Here is a 21,025-nt window from a genome sequence, read left to right as displayed (position 1 = left end):
AGAAGGATAATTGGATATATTCTGTCCTCATAGCAGTCATGGGTGCTACATCTTTTCCTTCTTTATAGATGTTGGCAGAGGTGTGAAAACGCCAGGGACAGACTGAAAGATGTGGTGGGTGTTAGGCTTTGTGATTCTTCTGAGTGACAATACATAGACAGCAAGGCATTTATAAAACCAAAGGCCCACAAAACCTGACTAAGTCACAGAAAACTCACAGACAACTCTGCTATCATGGTGATAAACCTGTTGACAAAATGAAGGATGCTGGCCTTTCTTGTCATGGAACACCATGGTTGTATTGATATATGATATCGCTTGGTGGAGACAAACATTATATATGCTGTTTCATGTATATCTATCACCAAAGCAACAAATTCTTTACAAAGAGAGTGTCTGTGTTTAGCAACCCTAGTAATGTGAGCTGAGACTTTATCTTTGAAATCAAAAACATTCTTAGAACAGAAAATGCAATCTGGGACATTGAGCTTGGTATAACAGCCAAAACTAAGGTCATGAAACCTGTCACAGGCTTCTGATTATTGAGGAAAAATGGCTAATTTTCTTTCTCTGTCAGAGAAAAAGAATTATTTAAGTTCTACAGTCTTAAGGACAGAAACAGCTTTGCTTGTGGAAGTACAGTACCTTGTGCAGTTAATCCCTGATGCTTTTTCCTACAGTACTCCAGAGGCTTTGATCTCGTCTTGTTTCATGAGCCTGTTCCAACAGGGTGTCTGTGATACAAGCCAGATTTAACCCAGGTTATTACAATGGTCATATGTATCAGCATGGTTTAAATTTACAGTATCTACATGTAAGATTTTATTAGCAGCTGCTGTTGTACTCAGTTACTAGGCAATGTGAGATCTGCTTTGGGTCTGGAAGTAGCATGTTTGCCTTAGTTGCCATATTGCACCTCTCAGCGGGGATTATTGTATTGGGTTAAGTGCCACACTAATGTAGTTTTTCTGCTTTGAACCTCTTTACTATGTACTGGGAATGTGTCCATTCAAATTGGTGGTAACCTTTGGATCTCCACTGCATGCTTTATTGTAAGGTATAAACCCAGAGACTTGTAGAAGGTCAGTGTAGAAGTTCAGAGGTTTTGCTTTGGTATCTCATAGTAATACTTCAGTATAAAGGAAAGGTGATCTTTTTCCCCTCTTTGTTAACTCTTATACAGGTAGTTATAAAAACATCAAAGTATTTTACTAACAAATTCCTCAAACTACTCACTGTTTTTTTCCCCCGGAATTACTGTTTAAATTTCTGGATCAATGTAGTTAAAATTGTAACATCTGTATCTACGTATTTCTGAAGGGAAATTGATTCATTTTCGCTAGTAAGCAATTGTTTGTTTCGGAAAAATCTTGTACATTGTTGTAAATCATGATATGTTATGTTCGTTATTAACATCTACACTTTTACTAATAGGATATGTCTGTTATTTTGTACTGCAGTGTGTATTACTTCAGAGATTCATCTCTAAATGCTTTTCTATTGTTTGGCTTTGCTGGGAATGGTAGAAGGGAATCCCTTAATGCCTAACACCATGTTATTTCCTTAGGGTAATTCCTCTTAATTACCATTCTGTTGCAGTCCCGAGAGCGCAGGTTATGCACAAAGACTTTGAAACATGGATTATATTTCTGTCTTGGAACACATCATGCAATTCTTTTTCCTTAGGCTATAACATTCTATGACTACTTCATCAAAGGTTTAATTAAACCCATTAGTTTGCCGAAATTGTCTACATGTTTCAAAAATTATCATCCTTAACCTATTAAAAGATGTTGTTTGTAATATTTTTCAAAGATATGCACTCTGATACAGTGTTAACTATTGCTGAGACAAAAATTAAAGTGTAAAATGGAAAGAAACACTTCTTGTAGTAAGTGTTACTTTTTATTCACTGGGTGGTACAGATAAAATCTCTAGCCATGTTTTATTGTGCCTTCTCTGAAGATTATTCTCAAAAAATCATTCTCTAGCAATGGGAAAATACATGCATTGTGTGAAAAGGATTTTGTTAAATTCTGAGGAATGGGTTTTTAAGACTTCATTTTTTCATGAGGCAAATATAACTTTAAAGGTGCTTAATTACTTCTTATACTACATTTGTGGGTTTTGGGCATTATGGATAACCAACCCCTGGATATAGTTTTAAATTCAAATCTTCATAAGTATATTAGTTCAAATAAAGTGAGACAGATCTTGACACTGGATTAAAATGTAACTTGACAGAGAAACTCAAAGCTATAGTTTGTTAAAATAGAATTAATTTTTCTACTAATCTGATCTGAAATACGTTAAGTAGACATAAGAACTTCATTAAGAGAACCAAATTTCATTTACCATGGACTTAGAACTCTTGAAAAGTCTGAACTGTTGTAAGGAAGAGGTCAACACCATCTTTTTGAATCTGCAGCCATTGGTAGTCCTAAATCAGTAATGATTTGCACTTAAGAGCATGAAGAACAGGTGGTCACCTTAACAGACCATTTCCTACCACACCCTGTTTCTACCCAAAAAAACTCCAAAAAGAAAAAAAGTCATCTTTCACTTAAGTAGATCTTATTTAGGAATAATACTGGCACTAATGAAGCACAGTTCTCACAGAACTTGGAGGTGATTGATTCTGGGAAGGTGTGTGTGATCTCTAATGCTTTTGCAGCAATTAAAGCAGGAGAAATCTACTTTGTGAATTGTCTGGTCTCATAAAAGAATGAGCTCAACTTTGCATTGCTGAGGGCAGTTGTGGGCTCACAAATAATGTTTTAAAAAAAGTGGGGGAATAAAGGGCCTAAAGCTAATTTATATACAGATTAATATAAACTTTGAAATAATGCAAAAGTAACATTGAGATAATATAATGGTTGGAAAGTCAAGTTCAGAAAAACAGTGAATACTGGAGTTGGTGCTTGCCCGATCATAATGAAGTGCTTCTAAGAATTAAATTTATTTTGTCAGAGCAGTTAATTTCTCTTTTCAGAGCCAGATTTAGGTTTTTAAACAATTTTATATGGAACAGAAGTAATTGTCTTTTGATTTCCTAACTCAGTTAAGTTTATTAACATTTGGACTACACAGAATTTTAACATTTCCTAGTGAAACTTCGATCACTACTAGAGGAGACTGAAGAAAACACATGTAATCTCTCTTTTGTTAATAAAACACTTTCTGCCCGAAAATAAAGTGCCAAAGTTGTTCTACACTGTGGAAAATAAAAACACATTTTTCAGCTCTTCCTATTTAGAAACGTTTATAGGAAGAATAGTAGAAAATTCTCCATTTTATTTTCTAGTCTAATTTAATTTCACTGAATATATATGTATGTGATTTATGCATCAGTTGTTTTATTGATAGACTTTAATTATTCCATAAAAGAGAAGACTAGCAATGTGTTACTAGTAACTAGTAATCTGGAAATCAATTTAAGTGAAGTCAGCAAATGTTTTAGTATTTAAGCATTGATTTTTGGAATGTAAAGTTCTAACTTTGGAGAGTAAGAAAATAAGTAAGAATAATCTATCTACAAGTCTGTTCTTATCTTTGAATAGATGTGCTTCTCCCATTTTTCTGTTTTAAATGGAGAGAAACAGAATGGTTTTGCTTCTCATTTAGTTTGTTCTTTCAGCAGTGGTTGGCTTGAGGAGGGGACAGGGTCAGATTAGTTTTATTTCCTGTAAAATCCTGCATGAGTGAGATCATGACACAATGTTTAGTGGTAGTTTTGAAGTATCCTCTTTTTCCATGTCCAACATCCATATTTCATTTGTGCAGTAAATGAACTGCCATTGTTTGAATTCATGGCCATCAGATGTTCTGTCTGGACAGTTGCTGAGCCTGCTTTTGGTTCCCAACCACTACTTATTATCTCCTTTTATTTCTCATCTTTCAAACAATATTGTATCCTTTTCTTGCTGGTTTTGGATTTGGTTTGGTGTGGTGTTTTGTTTGGTTGAGGTTTTTTGGTGTTTTTTTCCCCCTGAGGCTTTGATGATAGGATAATTTTTAAATGCTTTTGCAAGTCTGAGTGAATATTAAATGAATATCCTGCATCACCAATACCTGAGGAGTCCTTCAGAGAGTGGCAGTATATTGGACAGAGATTATTTCCCTCTGCAAAGCCAGTTTTGACCCTTCCAAATTTTGTACATTGTGCCTTCTAACTCTGCGTTATAGTTTCTACAACCTTACGTATTATAGATGTTTATTTTTTTAGATATGTACACAGCACTATTCTATCCGGATTTTAATGATGTGATAAATTTGGGTGATTTAAAAAAAGTTTGCTACTTTGGATAGCAGCTATTCCATGATAGATCCAATCCTAGATGGACCGTGTTTTTAAAATAGCGCTGTCGTGACTACTGTTTCTTCTTTTTAAATTTTAGCTGTCCCTTTTCCACCAACGCATCGCTTAACGTCTGAAGAAGTGTTTGACACAGATGGAAGACCAAGGGTTGACATTCTGAAGAACCACTTGATAAAAGAGGGTCGAGTGGATGAAGAAATTGCACTTAGAATCATCAATGAGGGTGCTGCAATATTACGGAGGGAAAAAACTATGATAGAAGTTGAAGCTCCAATTACAGGTAATATTTCTAGATAATTTCACACATAATTAAATTTGAAAAAAACCCAGACTTTTTCAGTAGTAGAATTCGTCTTAAAATCGCTAAAATAAAATTTCCATGTTAGTCTTATTGAATTATCCCTCACAACTGCATTTGCTTGACAATCTGCACATTGTTTTGCAAAACGAAGGCATTAAACCTATTGAAAAAGCCAGTATGATTGGTATTAAAATTGGTTAAAAAATGAAGTAGTTAAATTGTGTTGAATTATGGATTTCTAACTCCTGCAATGTTGTAAGTAGGAATAAAGGCATCTGCTTGAACTCGGGATAATCCTGAAATCTAAATATGTGAAGAGAAGCCAATTGCTGTGATTTGAAGAAAATACTGTGAACTGAGATTCTAAGTGAAAAATGCACTTTTATAGTTCATCTGTAAGCAAGACTGGTGATTCCGTGTAAAACCATGTTCTTGTGAGACTAGTAGTACTGGAAAGTGCTTAAAGATTGTTTTAGCATCTTTGACACTAGGACCAGATCCACTGGGATACAAAACTGACTCTTAGCTTTTTTTGGAGTATTTTCATAGTTTTACGAGTTCTATTTCTGTTTGACCTGATGAAAGGTGGAATTGATGTCCTTTAGTATTTTTATTTATAAACAATCTAGACTCATAGAAAGTAGTTTATGTTGCATATCTGTTATTTATGATAATGAAAGTAGATTTGATTTTTGTGTTCAAATCAGATTTTCTTTAATCTGAATGTGGTTTCCTCTAAATGGACAAATATAAAATTAGTGTCTGAAAGCTTCTTTTAGGGCATCAGTATCGGTTAGTATCGGGTAAATGAAGACATTAAAACAGTACATTATTATTCTTACTGATGTTTTCTGAACAATGAGTGGTTGAAATGGTGGAAACCACTAAGTGGCTGTCTCTGAGCTCAGTCTTTTGCAGTTCCAGATAAAGCTCAAAACTACAATTTGTTTAGAATTTTTATATTTCCGTTTGTTCAGGTAGTTGGTATATTGGCAATTGAAAAAGAAGGAAAGTTCTTTCAGTGTTTGAGTAGAAATTTTTAAAAAAGAACATATAAGTGGACACATTCTATTCAGCCTAATATTTTGTAGGTTGTCATGACAAATGGCCTGATCTAAGAGAATAATAACCTTTGAAGTGTGGTGTGCCATATCCAGTATTTCTTTCCAAAATTAGAACAACTTTTTCCCCCCCCAAAGAATTTACAGATAAACTCTAAGAAGTCAGAAGATGCTATTTGTCAGTCGATCAGTGACATTTTGCATCCATGAAAAGCATAGTCTCTCAAGTTCCTGTTAATGGTTATCAGCAATACTTCGTGCAGAAGTGAAAAGGCAGCTCCTGACTTCCACTAACTGGGAACTCCTGTGGGAAAGAGGAGATCGGAGCAGTTGTCTCTTCTGTGCAATTTTTAATTACTTTTTTTAATTGTGAGATGACCTGGCTTTGCTGTATGCTCTTCCAAGACATCCCATCTGCTATCTTTGGCACTTCTGCCTTAGGTTGCTGACCACTGGTCTGGTCCTCTCATATTCTAAAAGTACATGAAAAATCCACTGTTGAAATAGTGAACATGGTTATTTGAAGGAGAAAAGTAACTGAGCAAAGAGAAGATATGGTGATATTAAAAGGTGTGTTAGTGTGACTCAAAAAAAAAAGCATACTCATGGACTCAAGCTAATCATTGCAAAGCAGCAGGCATTTTCAAATACACATACCAAGGAGAATTAGCAAAGATACCTAAGGGATTGGGGAGGACAGTGAAGAGCTGCTGACAGCTTTCAAGACCACAGTGCTCAGTGCATTAACTGTGTTGGAAAAAGAGTCCACAGTCTGCTAGACTCAAATAGGGCTATCTTCAGCATTGCCACAGGTGGCGAAGACAGCATCTTAATGAAAAGCAAATGGGGAACCTTCAAAAATTTCTATTGGTCCTACTTTATACCTGCCTTTCCTCTTAATTAGAAGTACTTTGTGGCTGTTTACTTAACTATAACTTAGTAATTTTTCTGTTAGATTTTTTTAAAATTAATTTGAACAAAATTTTTGCTTGCAGTGTGTGGTGATATTCATGGCCAGTTCTTTGATCTAATGAAGCTGTTTGAAGTGGGAGGATCACCTGCTAACACAAGATACCTCTTCCTCGGTGACTATGTAGACAGAGGTTATTTTAGTATAGAGGTAACTGAATATATTAATCTGTTTTGTCCTAAATTTTTCTATAAGCACACTTTCACTGAGGTTTTCAAATGAAATTTTAGGTCTGCTTTAACATGTGAATGTGTTCCTTGCTGTGGTTTCTCCTGTGACAGGCCTGTTTACAGGAGGATACTGACCAGCTGTTTGGACTGTCATGTTGAAATCACCAGTCTTACTAATTTTTCCTCCTCTTTCTTTAGTTAGTTTTTTAAAAGTTGAATTCTATAACACTATTATACATAATGCTGCTTCTGCGGTAATATGCAGGAAGGTGTGTTTGTATGTTTTTGGAGAACAGGTGAGTCATGACTGCAAGGTCTTTTAATTTATTATTTGCAATATTGTTATCTGTTTAATATTATTAGATGTTTATTTTATAAAAGAAATTAATTTTATTTGTGTAATCAAATGTTTTTTAATAATTATTAATATTTTCTTTACTAAAATTCTGCGAGCAAATACAGATATTCTCCAAGGATGCCCTGTATTTCTGCCATTAATTTTACAGTTATTTGGAATTCAAATAATTTTTTAATTTTCAACATGTTTATTAAGTGTGCTACATTTCAGAGATACTCACTTGTTCACATCGATTAGTTTCAGAGCCATGATTTTTAGGTTAACTATTCTTCTGGAGCCAACCTGGGAAGTGCCTCAGCTTGGGATCTCTGCCTAGATACCAAATCTAATGGAGTAGCATACCATTGGAAATAGTGTCTTGCAAGGCACGGTGTATGGTCTTTCATTTCTGTATAAAAATGTTGCCATTCTAATCACCTGTGGGGGTATGTGCTGTGAAGGGCATGCACAAACCTTTTGGGGTTGTTAGAGATGGTAGACAGACAGGAGATGCAGCAAGAGCAGTTGCCTCATCTTCAAGGAAAAATTTCAGTAGACATTCCCTATTTATTAATTTGATGATCTTGGCCTGTTCTTGATGATTACAAATAATGTAATTGTCCTCAGAAAGGACATTTACATTGTAAATAGTAGCTCTATGTGTTACCACATCAAAGCATGTTATTAAAGCTTTTCAACCATTACACCTAAAAATACTTCTGAAATAATTGTTCTTGAATATATTAATAAGAACAGGCTTGCTTTTTTTTTTCCTCTCATTTTAATTTAGTTTTTAATATAATCAAAGAATCACAGAATATGCTGAGTTGGAAGGGAGCCACAAGGATCATCGAGTCCAACTCTCAGCCCAGCACAGGACCATCCCCAGGAGTAACAACGTATTTGTCAAGTTAAATATACTTGCAGAATATGTAAAGATATGTTAAATAGATTCTTGAAAACAACTCTAGGGTTCTTAAAAATCTCGTCTTTCATTGAGATAATTCACTTCTATTCTGAGTGGCTGTTGGACTTGGTGATCTCAAAGGTCTTTCCCAACCTAAACCTGTGTATGATCCTATGAAGTACGTGCAGACTGTCTGAATGAAATAGAACTGCTGCAGATGCATCAAGGCAGGACTATGCTTTGTGGTCTTGTTGAGAAATAAAAAAGGTAGTACATGAAAATCAGCCTTTTGTTCCCCATTTTAACCTTAAAATTTTTTTTCCTACTTAAGTTTTTGTCTTAATTAACATTTAGGAATTTTAAGTTGACCTCCATGAGTTTTCATATATGGTTACTCTAAAATCTTTCTTAGTGATTGGAAAGGTAATATAGTTTTGATAAAATACTCGGCTTTTCACAAAAAGGTGACATTTTAAAAAAATGTAGGAACAGTGAAATTTGATTTTTCATTAATATATTCGTAATCTGTCTGTCCTGAAACATATTTAAGTGCATTGATATTTTAGTAGTAATGCATTCTAATTTAAAAATGTTATCACTTCAAATAGAAAAGATAAGTACATGCTACCATGACTGTCTATAACAAACTGCAGGGATCAAGCTGGACTCCTTCACAAAAGTGTGTGCAAATTCTTCTTTTCTGTGCTGGAAGTAACAGGACATAAAGAATGTTAACATTAGTCTGTCTGTATTTGATAACAAAAATAAATATACCAGTACAGGAAAGGTAAAACAAATAATTTGGTTTTGTGCTTAATAGGTAACATACCTGAGAACATGTAAATCTCAGCAATTTAATCAAATTTAGTATCCAGGAAGATACTAAGAAAGGAAGGCACTATTTTGCCACTTTTCTATTAAATGTTTTCAAGTTTGGCAGCTTCCATGCAACCTGACTTAACTAAAACAGTTCACAACTGTAGAATTTGCCAAAGTGATTCATGTATTCATTTGATGATAGACAGTTGTTTTGATTATGCTTTCTGCTGGGAAGCACTTTTAAAGAGTCTGGGGACTTTGCAATGATATTTTAGAGTTACAGAAACATTGGAAGGCAAGCGTTATCATTAGCAAAATTACTATTTCGCTTATTTTTACTAAGAAGATAAAAATTCAGGAATTAGTTTAGCTAAACTTCACAGTGAAAGTCTTTGATGTATTTCTCAATGTTTGTGGTGGTTTTTTAAAGCACTGATTTGTTTTCTTTCCTTGTTCATATACTCTGCTATTCTGTGCAAAATAACTTTGAAGAGTGATAGCTTCAGGGTACATTAGGAACAACACTAATAATGACTGGCAGGTGACTATTGATTAGGAACAACACTAATAATGACTGGCAGGTGACTATTGATTAGGAACAACACTAATAATGACTTACAGGTGACTTCGATGGAGTCCAGAACTTCTGGGGTTTTGAGATTTCTGTACTCAGTTAAAAACACACGAATTAGATTTGAAATTTAGGAAGTACATTTTGGGCATTCAGGACTGCTGGGTGGTAGCAAGACTGTGAACTGAAATAATTATACATGTTCTGTTGTTCTGTCTTCAACTCTGTTCACTGCTGATGTTGCAGTAACAATGATATATGGAAACTTACTGTAATTATTTGAGTTTGCTGCTTGTACACTGAGAAAGCAACCAGTTTTCCCAATGTAGGTCCATTCTTAGTTTAGGAATGATCTCCAAATGATACAGCTAACTTTAATGTAAATGATTTTGTCAGGTTTTTTTCTTCAGTCTCTATTAATAAATGTCTGCTTTCCTTCTTATGCGAGTGTTTAGAGTCGTATTATAAAATTGGATTTTAGGCACAAACACATACAGTATTTGTCTAGATGAAAGTGTTTTGCAGTTTAATTCTGCTGACTTTATTTTATTATTGAGTGTCCATATTTTTTCAGCATTCTATGTGGCTATTATTAAGAAAAGTAGTAGGCAATCTGCATAACTTGTGTCCAGAACTGGACTTGGGGCAGTAGTGCTGTATTTTAAAATGGCACATTAAGCTGTGCCTGCTTTTGAAGCTGTTACCGTCCTTACTTAGTGTTTCTCAGTAATAATTTTTAAATTTCTTATAAACTAGTGTATTTTACTGGATCCCTTTTTTTTTTTTCAACAGTGTGTGCTGTACTTATGGGTCCTGAAAATTCTCTACCCAAGCACATTATTTCTTTTGAGAGGCAACCATGAATGCAGACACCTAACAGAGTATTTTACCTTTAAGCAAGAATGTAAGTACTGTCTAAGAATGTAAAATTAGCTTACTTTCAACCTGCTGATCTGCAGTCTGTCACTATGCTTAAGACATGTTTGTTTCTTAGTTTAATTAAGGTCTTGCAAACATTTGGAGGCCCCACTGACTTCTATTATAGAAGTGCTTGCAGTTTAGTGTGGCATTGGAGTGCAAGAAGACAGGTGCCTGTAAATATACATTATGGAATAAATTTTGATGTATCAATCTTGATTTTAAAATCCTGAAGAGAGGAAGTTTGTTTTGCTCTCTTGGCTGTAATCAGGAGTGCAGAGTAACTTGCTGAGCAGCATTGTGAAGCTGGCAGAAAAACCCTACTGCTGAGTAATCTTTCCATTTGGGGAATTGATTTTCAGCTATACTAGTAAGATAACTCTTTTGGTGATGTCAGCTGCCTCGCCATTTGAAGGCTTGTGTAAATATTGATCCAGTGATAAATGGATCATTTGGCCTGGTAAAACCCTCTTTGATGTAGGTAAAAATGATGTAATCTGTAATTAGTTCTTACCTTCTCACTCTAAATGAGAATTTGCAAACTTCTCAGTAGAGTTTTACACTGACATATGCTGTGTAATTGTATGAAAATAATAAAAAAATTATTTGGTGGGGTTTTTTTTTAAACAAAAATAGTTTCTCCACTCTTGAGATAACAGAAGAAGAAATGAAAGAAGTGTATTGTTCTGGAAGAGAATATGTCTTAGAAATGTGCTTGCTTTTGTGGTGTTTGGAAATGTTCATTTAAACCCAAAAATACTCATTGCTTTAGGTTTCTTTAAGCATTCACTTTGATATTTGCTCTTACAATTATGATCCACTAGTTGACTTCATGCATCTATTATGGATTTTTTCATGATTTCTATTTTCTTTCCTACAGGTAAAATAAAGTACTCCGAAAGAGTCTATGATGCTTGCATGGAAGCTTTTGATTGTCTCCCTCTTGCTGCTCTCTTAAATCAACAGTTTCTTTGTGTTCATGGTGGACTTTCACCAGAAATTAATACACTAGATGACATTAGGAGAGTGAGTATTTTGTGTATTTGGAAATAAATGGAAATAGAGATATTTATATGATGCTATACAAAATCATCTTTTTGAAGTCATCAGTATATTGTTTTCTGTTCTTGTCTCTTGTGGAAGTGTGAATCAGGAACTGAAATGTAGGCTAGGCAGTATCATAATTAAAAACTCATGGATTATTAGTGCATTTCCCATTAGTAGACCTCATTGGGACAGCTGGGACTGTTACAAAACACACATAAAAAAACTCCCTTGAAAACGCCATATAGTTTCCTGAGACAGGTAGTATGTATAAAGAGCTTCATATCCAATCAAGATAATGCTTAGTATTTCTTTCTAGATAAGAGCTAGTGTTTCCATGGCTTTCAGGAGAAAAGTTGTAGAAGTTAATTGTAGTCTTAAAATTGTTTGCTATATAAACCATCATATTTCAGTTATTCTCAAATTTCTTTGATTTTTTTTTATTGTCCTAATCATGTGAATTTAGTTTTGACAGAATGAGACATGGCAGTATTTAATAGAAATTCATATTTCTATTTAAAATGGCAAATTTGGTAGGCAGTTGAGTAACAGTTGTAGAGTACTTCTCACTGTGGTAAATGTTCTATCAGTAAGACAAATGAAAGCAAGTTTTTAAACTTTTACAATGGAAACACTAAGCAGTGATGTGCAATTTAAAGAGAAGAGGATTGTGATGACTTCAGATATCTGTTTCTAATAATGTGGATGGACTGCTGATGTCAGGTGAAGATTTTATCAGATGGGAATTTTCAAACTCAGTTGCTTTCCTTTTTGCATACTCCTTTTTGGTTTATTTTAAGTAACTTAGCTGACGTCTTGACTGCTGCATTTGGAAATCAAAACCATTCCTATTATGATTAGTAACAGCTGAAATGTAGTTGATTTCAGCTTAAAACATAAATAGATAGTTATAAGAAAGCTTTGGGATTATAGGTAAGGATGGAAGAAAAAAAGTTGTTTATCCACATGTGGAAGAAAGTACGTGGAGGCCTATTATAAAAAACAATGTAAATGTCAGAGAGAAGGTAAAAGTATGTTCCTAATTTGTTTCTATAATATCTAAATATTGACGGCCCATTTTGTCCTTTTATCTTCATGTATTGTATTTCTTGTTTTCTTAACATTTTCTCCTTTACTTGTGCTCCATTTTTCTTTTTTACTTCTCCCTCTCCTCAGAGTTATAGGCTATCCAGTTGAATCCCATTTCTGAATTTACCATATTTTGTTCACTTGGGTTTTTTTGTACTGATGGGACCATTTCAAAGTCTGGAATGTCAGTTTTTTTCACTTAGAGATACTACACTGCCAAGCAGAGTGATGTGAGAGGAGAATAAAAAGGTAGAAACAGATAGGAAGCATATTTACAAGATCAGTGGTGTAAATGGGAAAATGTACTGAGGCACATAGCATTGTTGGAGCAAATACTGACGTGCACAGAAATCCATGTGCATTGTGCTGAGAAAGAGAAGTAAGAGAGCAAAGCAACTAAATGGTGCCATTCTAACAATGCCTTAACAGTTCTCACATTACAGATGAAAGGAAGCATGGTCAAGGCTTTTTGGAAAGCAGTGTAAAGGAAATATATTCTGGAAAAGCATTTTGGAAAGCCGCTGTCATGACAGGATTGTGATTCATTTTTCTGTTAGTCTGAGTCTTGCAACTGGTCTTGTTTCAAAGTGTCAAATCATCTGGCCTGTACTTTCATATGTGCTTCTATAACGTTCAAGGTTACACTGGGGTGAAACATAAGCTTGTATGTTTTTATATATATACATGAAAATCTGCATTTTATTTTGTTCTGATAAAAAACATGTTTATAAATGTAAGCAGTGTTATTAGAACTGCTCCTTGGGCCTTTTTTGTTTTTTAAAGAATCATCTGGTAACTTGGAAAAGGCACTATTCATGGGCTGGCAGCAGCTTCAATAGCTGCATTAGAGCTTGACATGCACTGATGTTCTAAATGTACTTAAATAGGTGATATGAAATGCTCCTTTTATATCTAGGAAAATATCAAATACTTTTGGTACAAAAGTATTTGTGTGAAATTACTTCTTTAAACAGTCAAGACAAGCTTTTTGGTTTATTAGCAGAAGTTCTTATTAAGGAGAGGTCTTCGCTGCAAGCATGTGCAGGCATAGTCACCTGGCATAAGAAGGGAAATCACAGCTCTATAAACAGTATAGGAATCACCTAAGAAAAAAAGAAAAATTCTGTGCAGGTGCAGTTTCTTCTGGATGAAGTCTTTTGTCAGTATTACTGACTTTCAGGATGGTGATAAAACCATACAAATTAAATTATTATTTTTGCTGTCATAAACTTACTTCCAGAATAGGACAACTATCATACTAGCCCTGACAGTGAATCCTAACCAGAAAGGTTGCTGCAGGTGCTTCTTATTTTGGGGAAAATGGAAGTTTGTGAAACTTGCAGAAATCTGATTTTTATTCTTTGAATGTCCCTTACACAAATATTCTGATTGTTTTGATAAATAGTGTCTCTTTCAGACACGTCCATCACCTTACAGATGCTGTTCCATTGATTTCATTTACACTGCCAAGAAACAAAATTGCAGGATTTTGATTTTCAAGCTTAGTATTTTACAAAGAGAGAAGTGTCCAGATAAGATTTTGGTGACTCTGAAGAAGAGAGACAAAGAATTTTCTTCCTCATTTACAGCAGACGGTCATTCTATTGTTTAGCTCGTGGTGATACTAAGACTGGGTCAGCAAATTGCCTTGAAATATATGGGGGTGCTCCTGGGAATCTGTGTTTAGAATACCTTACTTCCTTTCTGTGGTCTGCTGAAATCTCCTTTTGTTTAGTAATACATCAGATGACAGCCACACTTCACTGGCCTTCACATTGTTCTTCAGGCTTTACGATGTGATAATTCACAGGAAAATTAGGACAGATTAATTAAAACTGATGTCTGTATGTGAAACTTCTGTGAAGGTCTTTTGCCTCAAAAGTAAAGTTGTTTCAATTTGCTGTACCTTAATCTGTCTCTGAGGTTTTGGTACTCCTCAATTTGAACATACATGCGGAGGTATAATGTACCTCAGTTTAGTAGCCCTGACTGCATAATAGCTATAAGTTAATTTAAATTTAAATATCTCACAGTATATTAAATAATATATTACCTATTTCTGTTTTAATACCAGATGTATTGATTCTTATTCTTGAATAAAATTGTCTTTCTTTGTTACCTTAATCATATTTAGAAATATATTAACCTTATTTGTACTGGGATTGTTTTGCCATAATCGAAGAACATTCAGAAATATTAATTAGTAACAAGTGTTTTGAATTGACTCATGTCCTTTGTTAACTTTCTTGCTGTGCCAATATAAAAAACCCCTTAAGTTGATTATTCTGATTTGATATGTGCAATCTGGGTTGAGTAGCCTGCAGTGACATTTCCTTAAATTTTGAGATGTCTTGAGAACCATGGTAGACTCTCTAGTGAAGGAGACACTGATTTGGTGTGTTTGTAAGTATATTTATTTTTTACACACTGACCTTACTTCAAGAAATGGCTGCATTATTGTTTCAAAGCTATGAGAAAGCAGTTTGGGAGAGAGACACGTTAATTGCAGCCAAAGCTTATTATTTATAATGTCTCTATATATTTGGCCAAAGTCATAAGGAAAAGACTAACTAAAGAAAAAAATCTTAGAAATGTTTTCTAGACTTTCAGCCTTCTGTATTGCAGGAAACATCAATCAGCAAACAGTTGAAACTGCCTTGTATGAATGCTTCTCTTAGCTTCTGGACCCAAATTTATTGCTGGAGGTTTAGAAACTTGATGGTTTAATCTACAGAAATTCAGGTACTTGCAGAAGTTGATGGACTGACTTCTTCAATCTGGAAGAAATACTCCATACCGGGTTTATCATCCAGTGTGGGAAATGTTAAACCACAGGATTTTTAATATAGAATAAATTCCGACAACAACTTCAGTTAATACCTGCCTTACCATTATCTGGCAGGAATTTGTAAAGATCTGGACCTCTCCACTTATGTTACAGGTGGCAGCCTCGGGAGCTCTGATTTTCCAGGGCATGAGAGAGCTTGGCACTACTGCTGGTTCCATATTTGAATGGATTCCTATGGACCGTTAGACTCAAATTCACCAGGTGCTCACCAAACCTTCCTTCGAACCTGTCATGAAGAGTTAAGTGTTCTCTAGTACCATCAAAGTCATCTTCTTTGGTATGGGAAGTGAAGTGAGATAAATGCACTGTCCATCAAAGAACCGTTCCTACATTTCTTGGATAAAATCATCTTGTGAACAAACTCCAGCTACATAAAGATCAAATCAACTTTACATTGAATCTGGGATATCTAATTTCATTTCTGGGACATGAGAGATTGATTGCCTGTTACTTACTGAAGCAGGGTATTTTCCTTTTACGTTAACAAATGCGCTGTCCTCCTTACTTCTGCCCCTTTTGACTGTGGTTACTAGGAAAGTTGCAGGCTGCTGAAACAGGTGTTTCAAGTAGAAATCAGTAAAGAAACAGCAAGAGAAAACACAGACATCTCCCAAAATGCTTATGGCCCGTTACATCAGGGCTAGAGCTGAAAAATAAAGCTTGTATGAAAGAAATCTAAGACAGCTGAGCTCAGTCACATCTTCATTGCATTGTTAAACAGTCCATTATGGAGACGGGTGTGCCAGGGTGGTTTGTTTTTCTTTTGGTGTTTTTTTTTTTTAATTTCTTTTGGTAATATATATTTAGTCTCTTCTAGTCGGTGCTAATTATTCATGCCTTTCTTTCATAATTCCTGTTTTCTGTACTGTTTCTCTTTGCTAATTCCTGGTAGTGTCTCCAGATTGGTAGATGTGGCATGTGCATGAAAAAGGACCATTTTGTTCCTTGTCTGTAACTTGACCTGTATTACACATATCCATCAGTCTGGAATTTATTTCCCTTCTTTTTACAACTAATAAATCTTATTGCTCTTAACAGGTTTGGTTCTTTTGGCATGCCTCTGCCTTATTTCATGAGGAGGAGAGAAAAAAATATACAGAAACTACTTCTCTTTGATATGGTTGGGATTTATTCTAAAAATGCTTGGTATTGATGGATATGTAGTTTAACAAATGTGTAAAACTTACTGATTTAATATTGAAAGAGTCTTTGTGCTGTTGCCTTTTGTTAAACAGTTAGATAGATTCAAAGAGCCTCCAGCATTTGGACCAATGTGTGACTTATTGTGGTCAGATCCGTCAGAAGATTTTGGAAATGAAAACTCACAAGAGCATTTCAGTCACAATACAGTCAGAGGATGCTCATACTTTTATAGGTGAGAGTATTCTATGATCTCATTGGGTGTTTTAGTACTGATTCTTGCTGTTTATTTTAAGAGAATTTCTTTTACTCATAATTGTTTTCATTTCACAGCTATCCAGCAGTTTGTGAATTTTTGCAAAATAATAATTTGTTGTCAATCATTAGAGCACATGAAGCACAAGATGCAGGGTAAGTACTTTGTGTCTTTCAAGGAATTATTCACAGTGTAAAATAAAAATTAATTGCTTATTTGCTGTAAGATGTAAAATAATCTGTTTGGTTTTGCAGTTATAGAATGTACAGGAAAAGTCAAACTACAGGGTTCCCATCATTAATAACAATTTTTTCAGCACCTAATTACCTGGATGTCTACAATAATAAAGGTAAGAACTTGTTATTAATAAGTGTTTTTAATAATAAAATTGTCTAACTAGATAATCTTATGTCAACAACTTTTTGCCAGGTAAGAAATTAAAGGACAAAAAAATGTATTAATGAAAGTTATATTATGAAGAAGAGCATGTACTATAAATGACAATCTCTTGTAAGAGTACCTGGAAGCACAAGTTGGGGCCAATATTTCCTTTGTGAAAGTTGTTGCTATTTAGTTATTATCCACTATTTTGCTATTTAGTTCTTATGAATTTATCATCTGGTGTTTTCCAGTCAGGAAAAGTTTTCCAGTGCTATGAGTTGTCTTTAGTTGGTGAACTAAGCAAGGAAGGGAGGAAGCATTGATCAGAAGCCTGTGCATAAGGTGGTTTGTGTTGTGTATTGTGGCACCTGAGAGTCTTAATTGCGATGATAATTCTAATAATGGCCCTGTATGGGAAATCAAGAAAGAGCAAGTAGGGATCAAAGTACTGATTACCACTGGAAATATTATTAAGGAGGTATAAAACAAGGAATTCATTTTTGTCCATCTTCTACTAAGCTGAACAGGAGAAGCATGCTTAATAGTGTGGAGAACATCAGAATTACAGAGAAGAGCTTAGCTGTGAACTAATGTTATTCATAGATGAGAAAAAAATTCAAGAACAGAAATTAAAAATAAAGCCTGCTGAAATTAAAGTATGATATTAAAGTAAGGCATTTCAAGTATGTGATGAATGAATGATCTCCAAATATTAAAATAGCATTCCTTTGAAACCAAGACCTTTTTTTTTCTTAAATACATTGTGTTTTCTTCCACCCACCTTCAAAGAACCACCCTTCAGCCCATACCATTTCTATAGGGTGAACAACTGTATACAGGAAAAGATGAGCTGTTGTTACTTGCACTGATTGCAAAGTAAAGGGGAAGTAAAAATAGCTTCAAATGGCTATTTAGGTTTTTTCGCTATCTCTATGGATACTGTGTTCATAGAATCCTTTTTCACATCATTCCCAGTGTAATGCAAGTGAAAGTATGGAAAATGCATATTAGCTTTAGAATCATGTTTAGCTTTAGAATGCTTCTGGTTTTCTGTCGTATTTCTTTGTGCTTCCCCTTCTCCCTCATCTTCTAGATGTCTATGGTTTTACTCCAGACTTACACTGTGGGAAGACACATATGAAGAATAAAACCTAAATCTGCATATACTGGATATACTTCTGTTCTGAGTTAGAGTTTTGTTGAAGTTTCTGGAGTTATACCTTTTCAATACCTTTAAAAATCTTTGTTCATTATAGACCTGTAGTAGGACAGTACAGAACTATATTGACATGTAAGAGTGCCTTAAACTGCAACATGTGCAGTAAAAATGCAAAGCTTTCCATTAGAAATCTGTCCTGTAAATACTTGAAAGAAAGAGAATGGAGTATATCTGCGATTATTTAGTCTATGATGTAAATAGAGCCAAAACAAGACTGTGACTTTACATTTGTGGTACTCACAAGTTTTAAACATTCTTTTCAAAATGTCTGAATTTTATTTTAGCTGCTGTATTAAAATATGAAAACAATGTGATGAATATTCGTCAGTTCAATTGTTCTCCTCATCCTTACTGGCTACCAAATTTTATGGATGTTTTCACGTGGTCTTTGCCATTTGTTGGAGAAAAAGGTAAGCAGATGTTACACATTAACTGATATCTTTCCTATTTCTCCCAGATGGATGTTGGGAAGATTTTAATTTTTTTTTTAAATATATTTACCAAAGAGAGATTAATTGCATTATTATTATTATTGTGTCGTTTTCTTCACCTGTTTCAGTCAAGGTAGTTAGAACTACATCTAATATAGCAAAGGTGCTAACAGAAATTATGATTTCCATTGAGGGTGCATATCTGCATATAAAATTTTAACTTTCTTTTACAGATATAACAGATTGACCTTCATTAAGGATAACTTTTTCAGTTATAATTTTTTCTTGTAAAAAAGATAATTTAGCACAGATCCTCCTTTTTTTTCCCTCTAGAGTTGATAACTGAATCTAGGACACTGGGGCCCCAAGTAGTCCTCACTTGAAAAGCAATGAGGTTAGAGGCTATTTGGGTCTGTTTAAAATCCTTCCATGAAGGAACTGGTTTTTTTATAAAAAGAGATCCGGAGAGCTCTTTAAATTTCTTTGAAAAGTATTCTTGTAGTTATATATTTACAGTCGTGTAAACATAGAATTCTGGCTTTCTGTTATCTTCAGTAAGCAGTTTAATGCAAATAATTTGGACACTTTGTACTGTGGTTAACCCACTCAACAATTTTTTAATATTTAACTGAAGGGACCTGACATTTGAAAGGAGATTTTGTTTGTATCTCTCTTGCCCGATAATGCAGTAGATAATATTTTCAAAGCAAAAGGATATACTGTGTGTTTTGCTTTTGTTGTGATGCTGGTAATGACATCCAGCAACTTATTTAACAGTACTTGAGTGTCTCATCGACCTGCTCTCTGCTTCAGCCTGCTGGAGTCATGTCCTGTAGTTTGCCTTGCCTTTGGACTAATACACATGTCCATTTATGATGAAGGATTCAGTGTCAATATTGTCTGGTCTGCACTGAACAGATCAAAATCATCATGATTTGGTTGGGCTTTTTTTGTTCTTTTCATTACTGTAGGGAGTAACTCTTTCCCAAGAATTAAGAATATCACCATAGCAGATAATACAGGGATTGTAGGAATTAGTAATGAATTGTATGAGTTAATATGAATTAGTAATGAATAAATGTAGGCAGCAATTTACAGGGTTTTTAACAGCCCAGCTGTACTTCTGGATAGGTTTCTGAACACTCTGTGGTGAGGAAATGTTTGAATGTTTTAAGAAAGGGTCTGATATGTGTGGGAAAGATTGAGTGGCAGCATAAGGAGGATTCCTGGAGAAAGAAAATACACAAACTTGTCTCAAAAAGCTTATATCCACTAGGTTGATATTTTTAAGGGGAGTTTGAAAAGAGATGTAGTTTGCACCACATTTATATTCTAATATTTTTCTGCTTGAGTGCTTCTGCTACATGCCTGCAGGTGCCAAGAATGGAATAGTTTTCTCAATTCAAGCCTGAATTTGAGCAGTGAACATTTTTCAAATTTAACTAATGTTTCCATAAAAACTAGTTCAAACACTTATCCTAATGTAAAACTACTATTTTACAAGAAGAACTCCTTGTGAGACAGGAGAGGAAGCTCTGCTACGGTCTTTGATTATTAGCTTGTGTAATTTTTAGCTGCTTATTTTTCTGAGCTTTTTAAATTCTGTGACAGCGCACATCAAGACAAACACTGTTTTTGAAACCACGTTACTGAGCAATGGCTATGATGAGGGGAGTTCATTCACTAGAGCTGCTGGTGACTTGCTGTATCTTGTGTGCATGGAAATATTTTAAATTCTACACGGAATGAATTAAAGTTTATTTTTTCCTATACAGTAACAGAAATGTTGGTGAATGTTTTGAGCATTTGCTCTGATGATGAACTCATGACAGAGGGAGAAGATCAATTTGACGGTAGGGATTATTACTTTAAGATATATAAATCTTCTTAATGGTAATACCTTATGAACAATAGTTAACTTAGACTGGTGTAATATTGCCTGGAGTTTGAAGAAAATTGCCTTCAAATTTTTCTTTAGATAATGATGCTTTGGGGAGCCAGAGAAGGGAATCGTGTTTGTGTTTGTGATCAAGAAGCAGTTATGGCAACCTTTGCAAATATTCATATCTGATTTCTATTTAAAACAAACTTTTTGTGGAAAATGCTCAGAATTTCTTGGCACTTAAGATTTGAAACATACTAACTTACCTTGCTAATACATAGAATAAATTTATTATAAGACATTAAATTTTTTAATGATTGCTTTTCAATAAAGGGTTGATGTAGGTGAAAGTTAGATACAATA

At 34.5% G+C, this 21,025-nt stretch overlaps 1 protein-coding gene across 6 annotated transcripts in view; it reads left to right on the top strand.

Moving 5' to 3' along the window:
• Window positions 1-21,025, top strand: part of PPP3CB (protein phosphatase 3 catalytic subunit beta) — a 48,401-nt gene that overhangs the window by 6,324 nt on the left and 21,052 nt on the right. For all 6 annotated transcript variants that reach the window (XR_005567320.1, XM_039391466.1, XM_027719695.2 and 3 more), the window contains exons 2-10: window positions 4,398-4,598; window positions 6,676-6,800; window positions 10,247-10,358; window positions 11,253-11,398; window positions 16,589-16,728; window positions 16,827-16,904; window positions 17,004-17,098; window positions 18,634-18,759; window positions 20,556-20,633. Coding sequence is in view for 5 of the 6 variants with exons in the window: in XM_039391466.1 (XP_039247400.1) it covers window positions 4,398-4,598; window positions 6,676-6,800; window positions 10,247-10,358; window positions 11,253-11,398; window positions 16,589-16,728; window positions 16,827-16,904; window positions 17,004-17,098; window positions 18,634-18,759; window positions 20,556-20,633 (1,101 nt within the window). In the remaining variant the exon portion in view is untranslated. The remainder of the gene's footprint in view (window positions 1-4,397; window positions 4,599-6,675; window positions 6,801-10,246; window positions 10,359-11,252; window positions 11,399-16,588; window positions 16,729-16,826; window positions 16,905-17,003; window positions 17,099-18,633; window positions 18,760-20,555; window positions 20,634-21,025) is intronic.

The sequence above is a fragment of the Pipra filicauda genome, unplaced genomic scaffold, assembly GCF_003945595.2.
Source record: "Pipra filicauda isolate LSUMZ 115617 unplaced genomic scaffold, ASM394559v2 scaffold96_size2947999_pilon, whole genome shotgun sequence".
Lineage (NCBI taxonomy): Eukaryota > Metazoa > Chordata > Aves > Passeriformes > Pipridae > Pipra > Pipra filicauda.
Note: the sequence above shows the minus strand (reverse complement) of the source record. Positions and strands in the feature narration are given on the sequence as shown.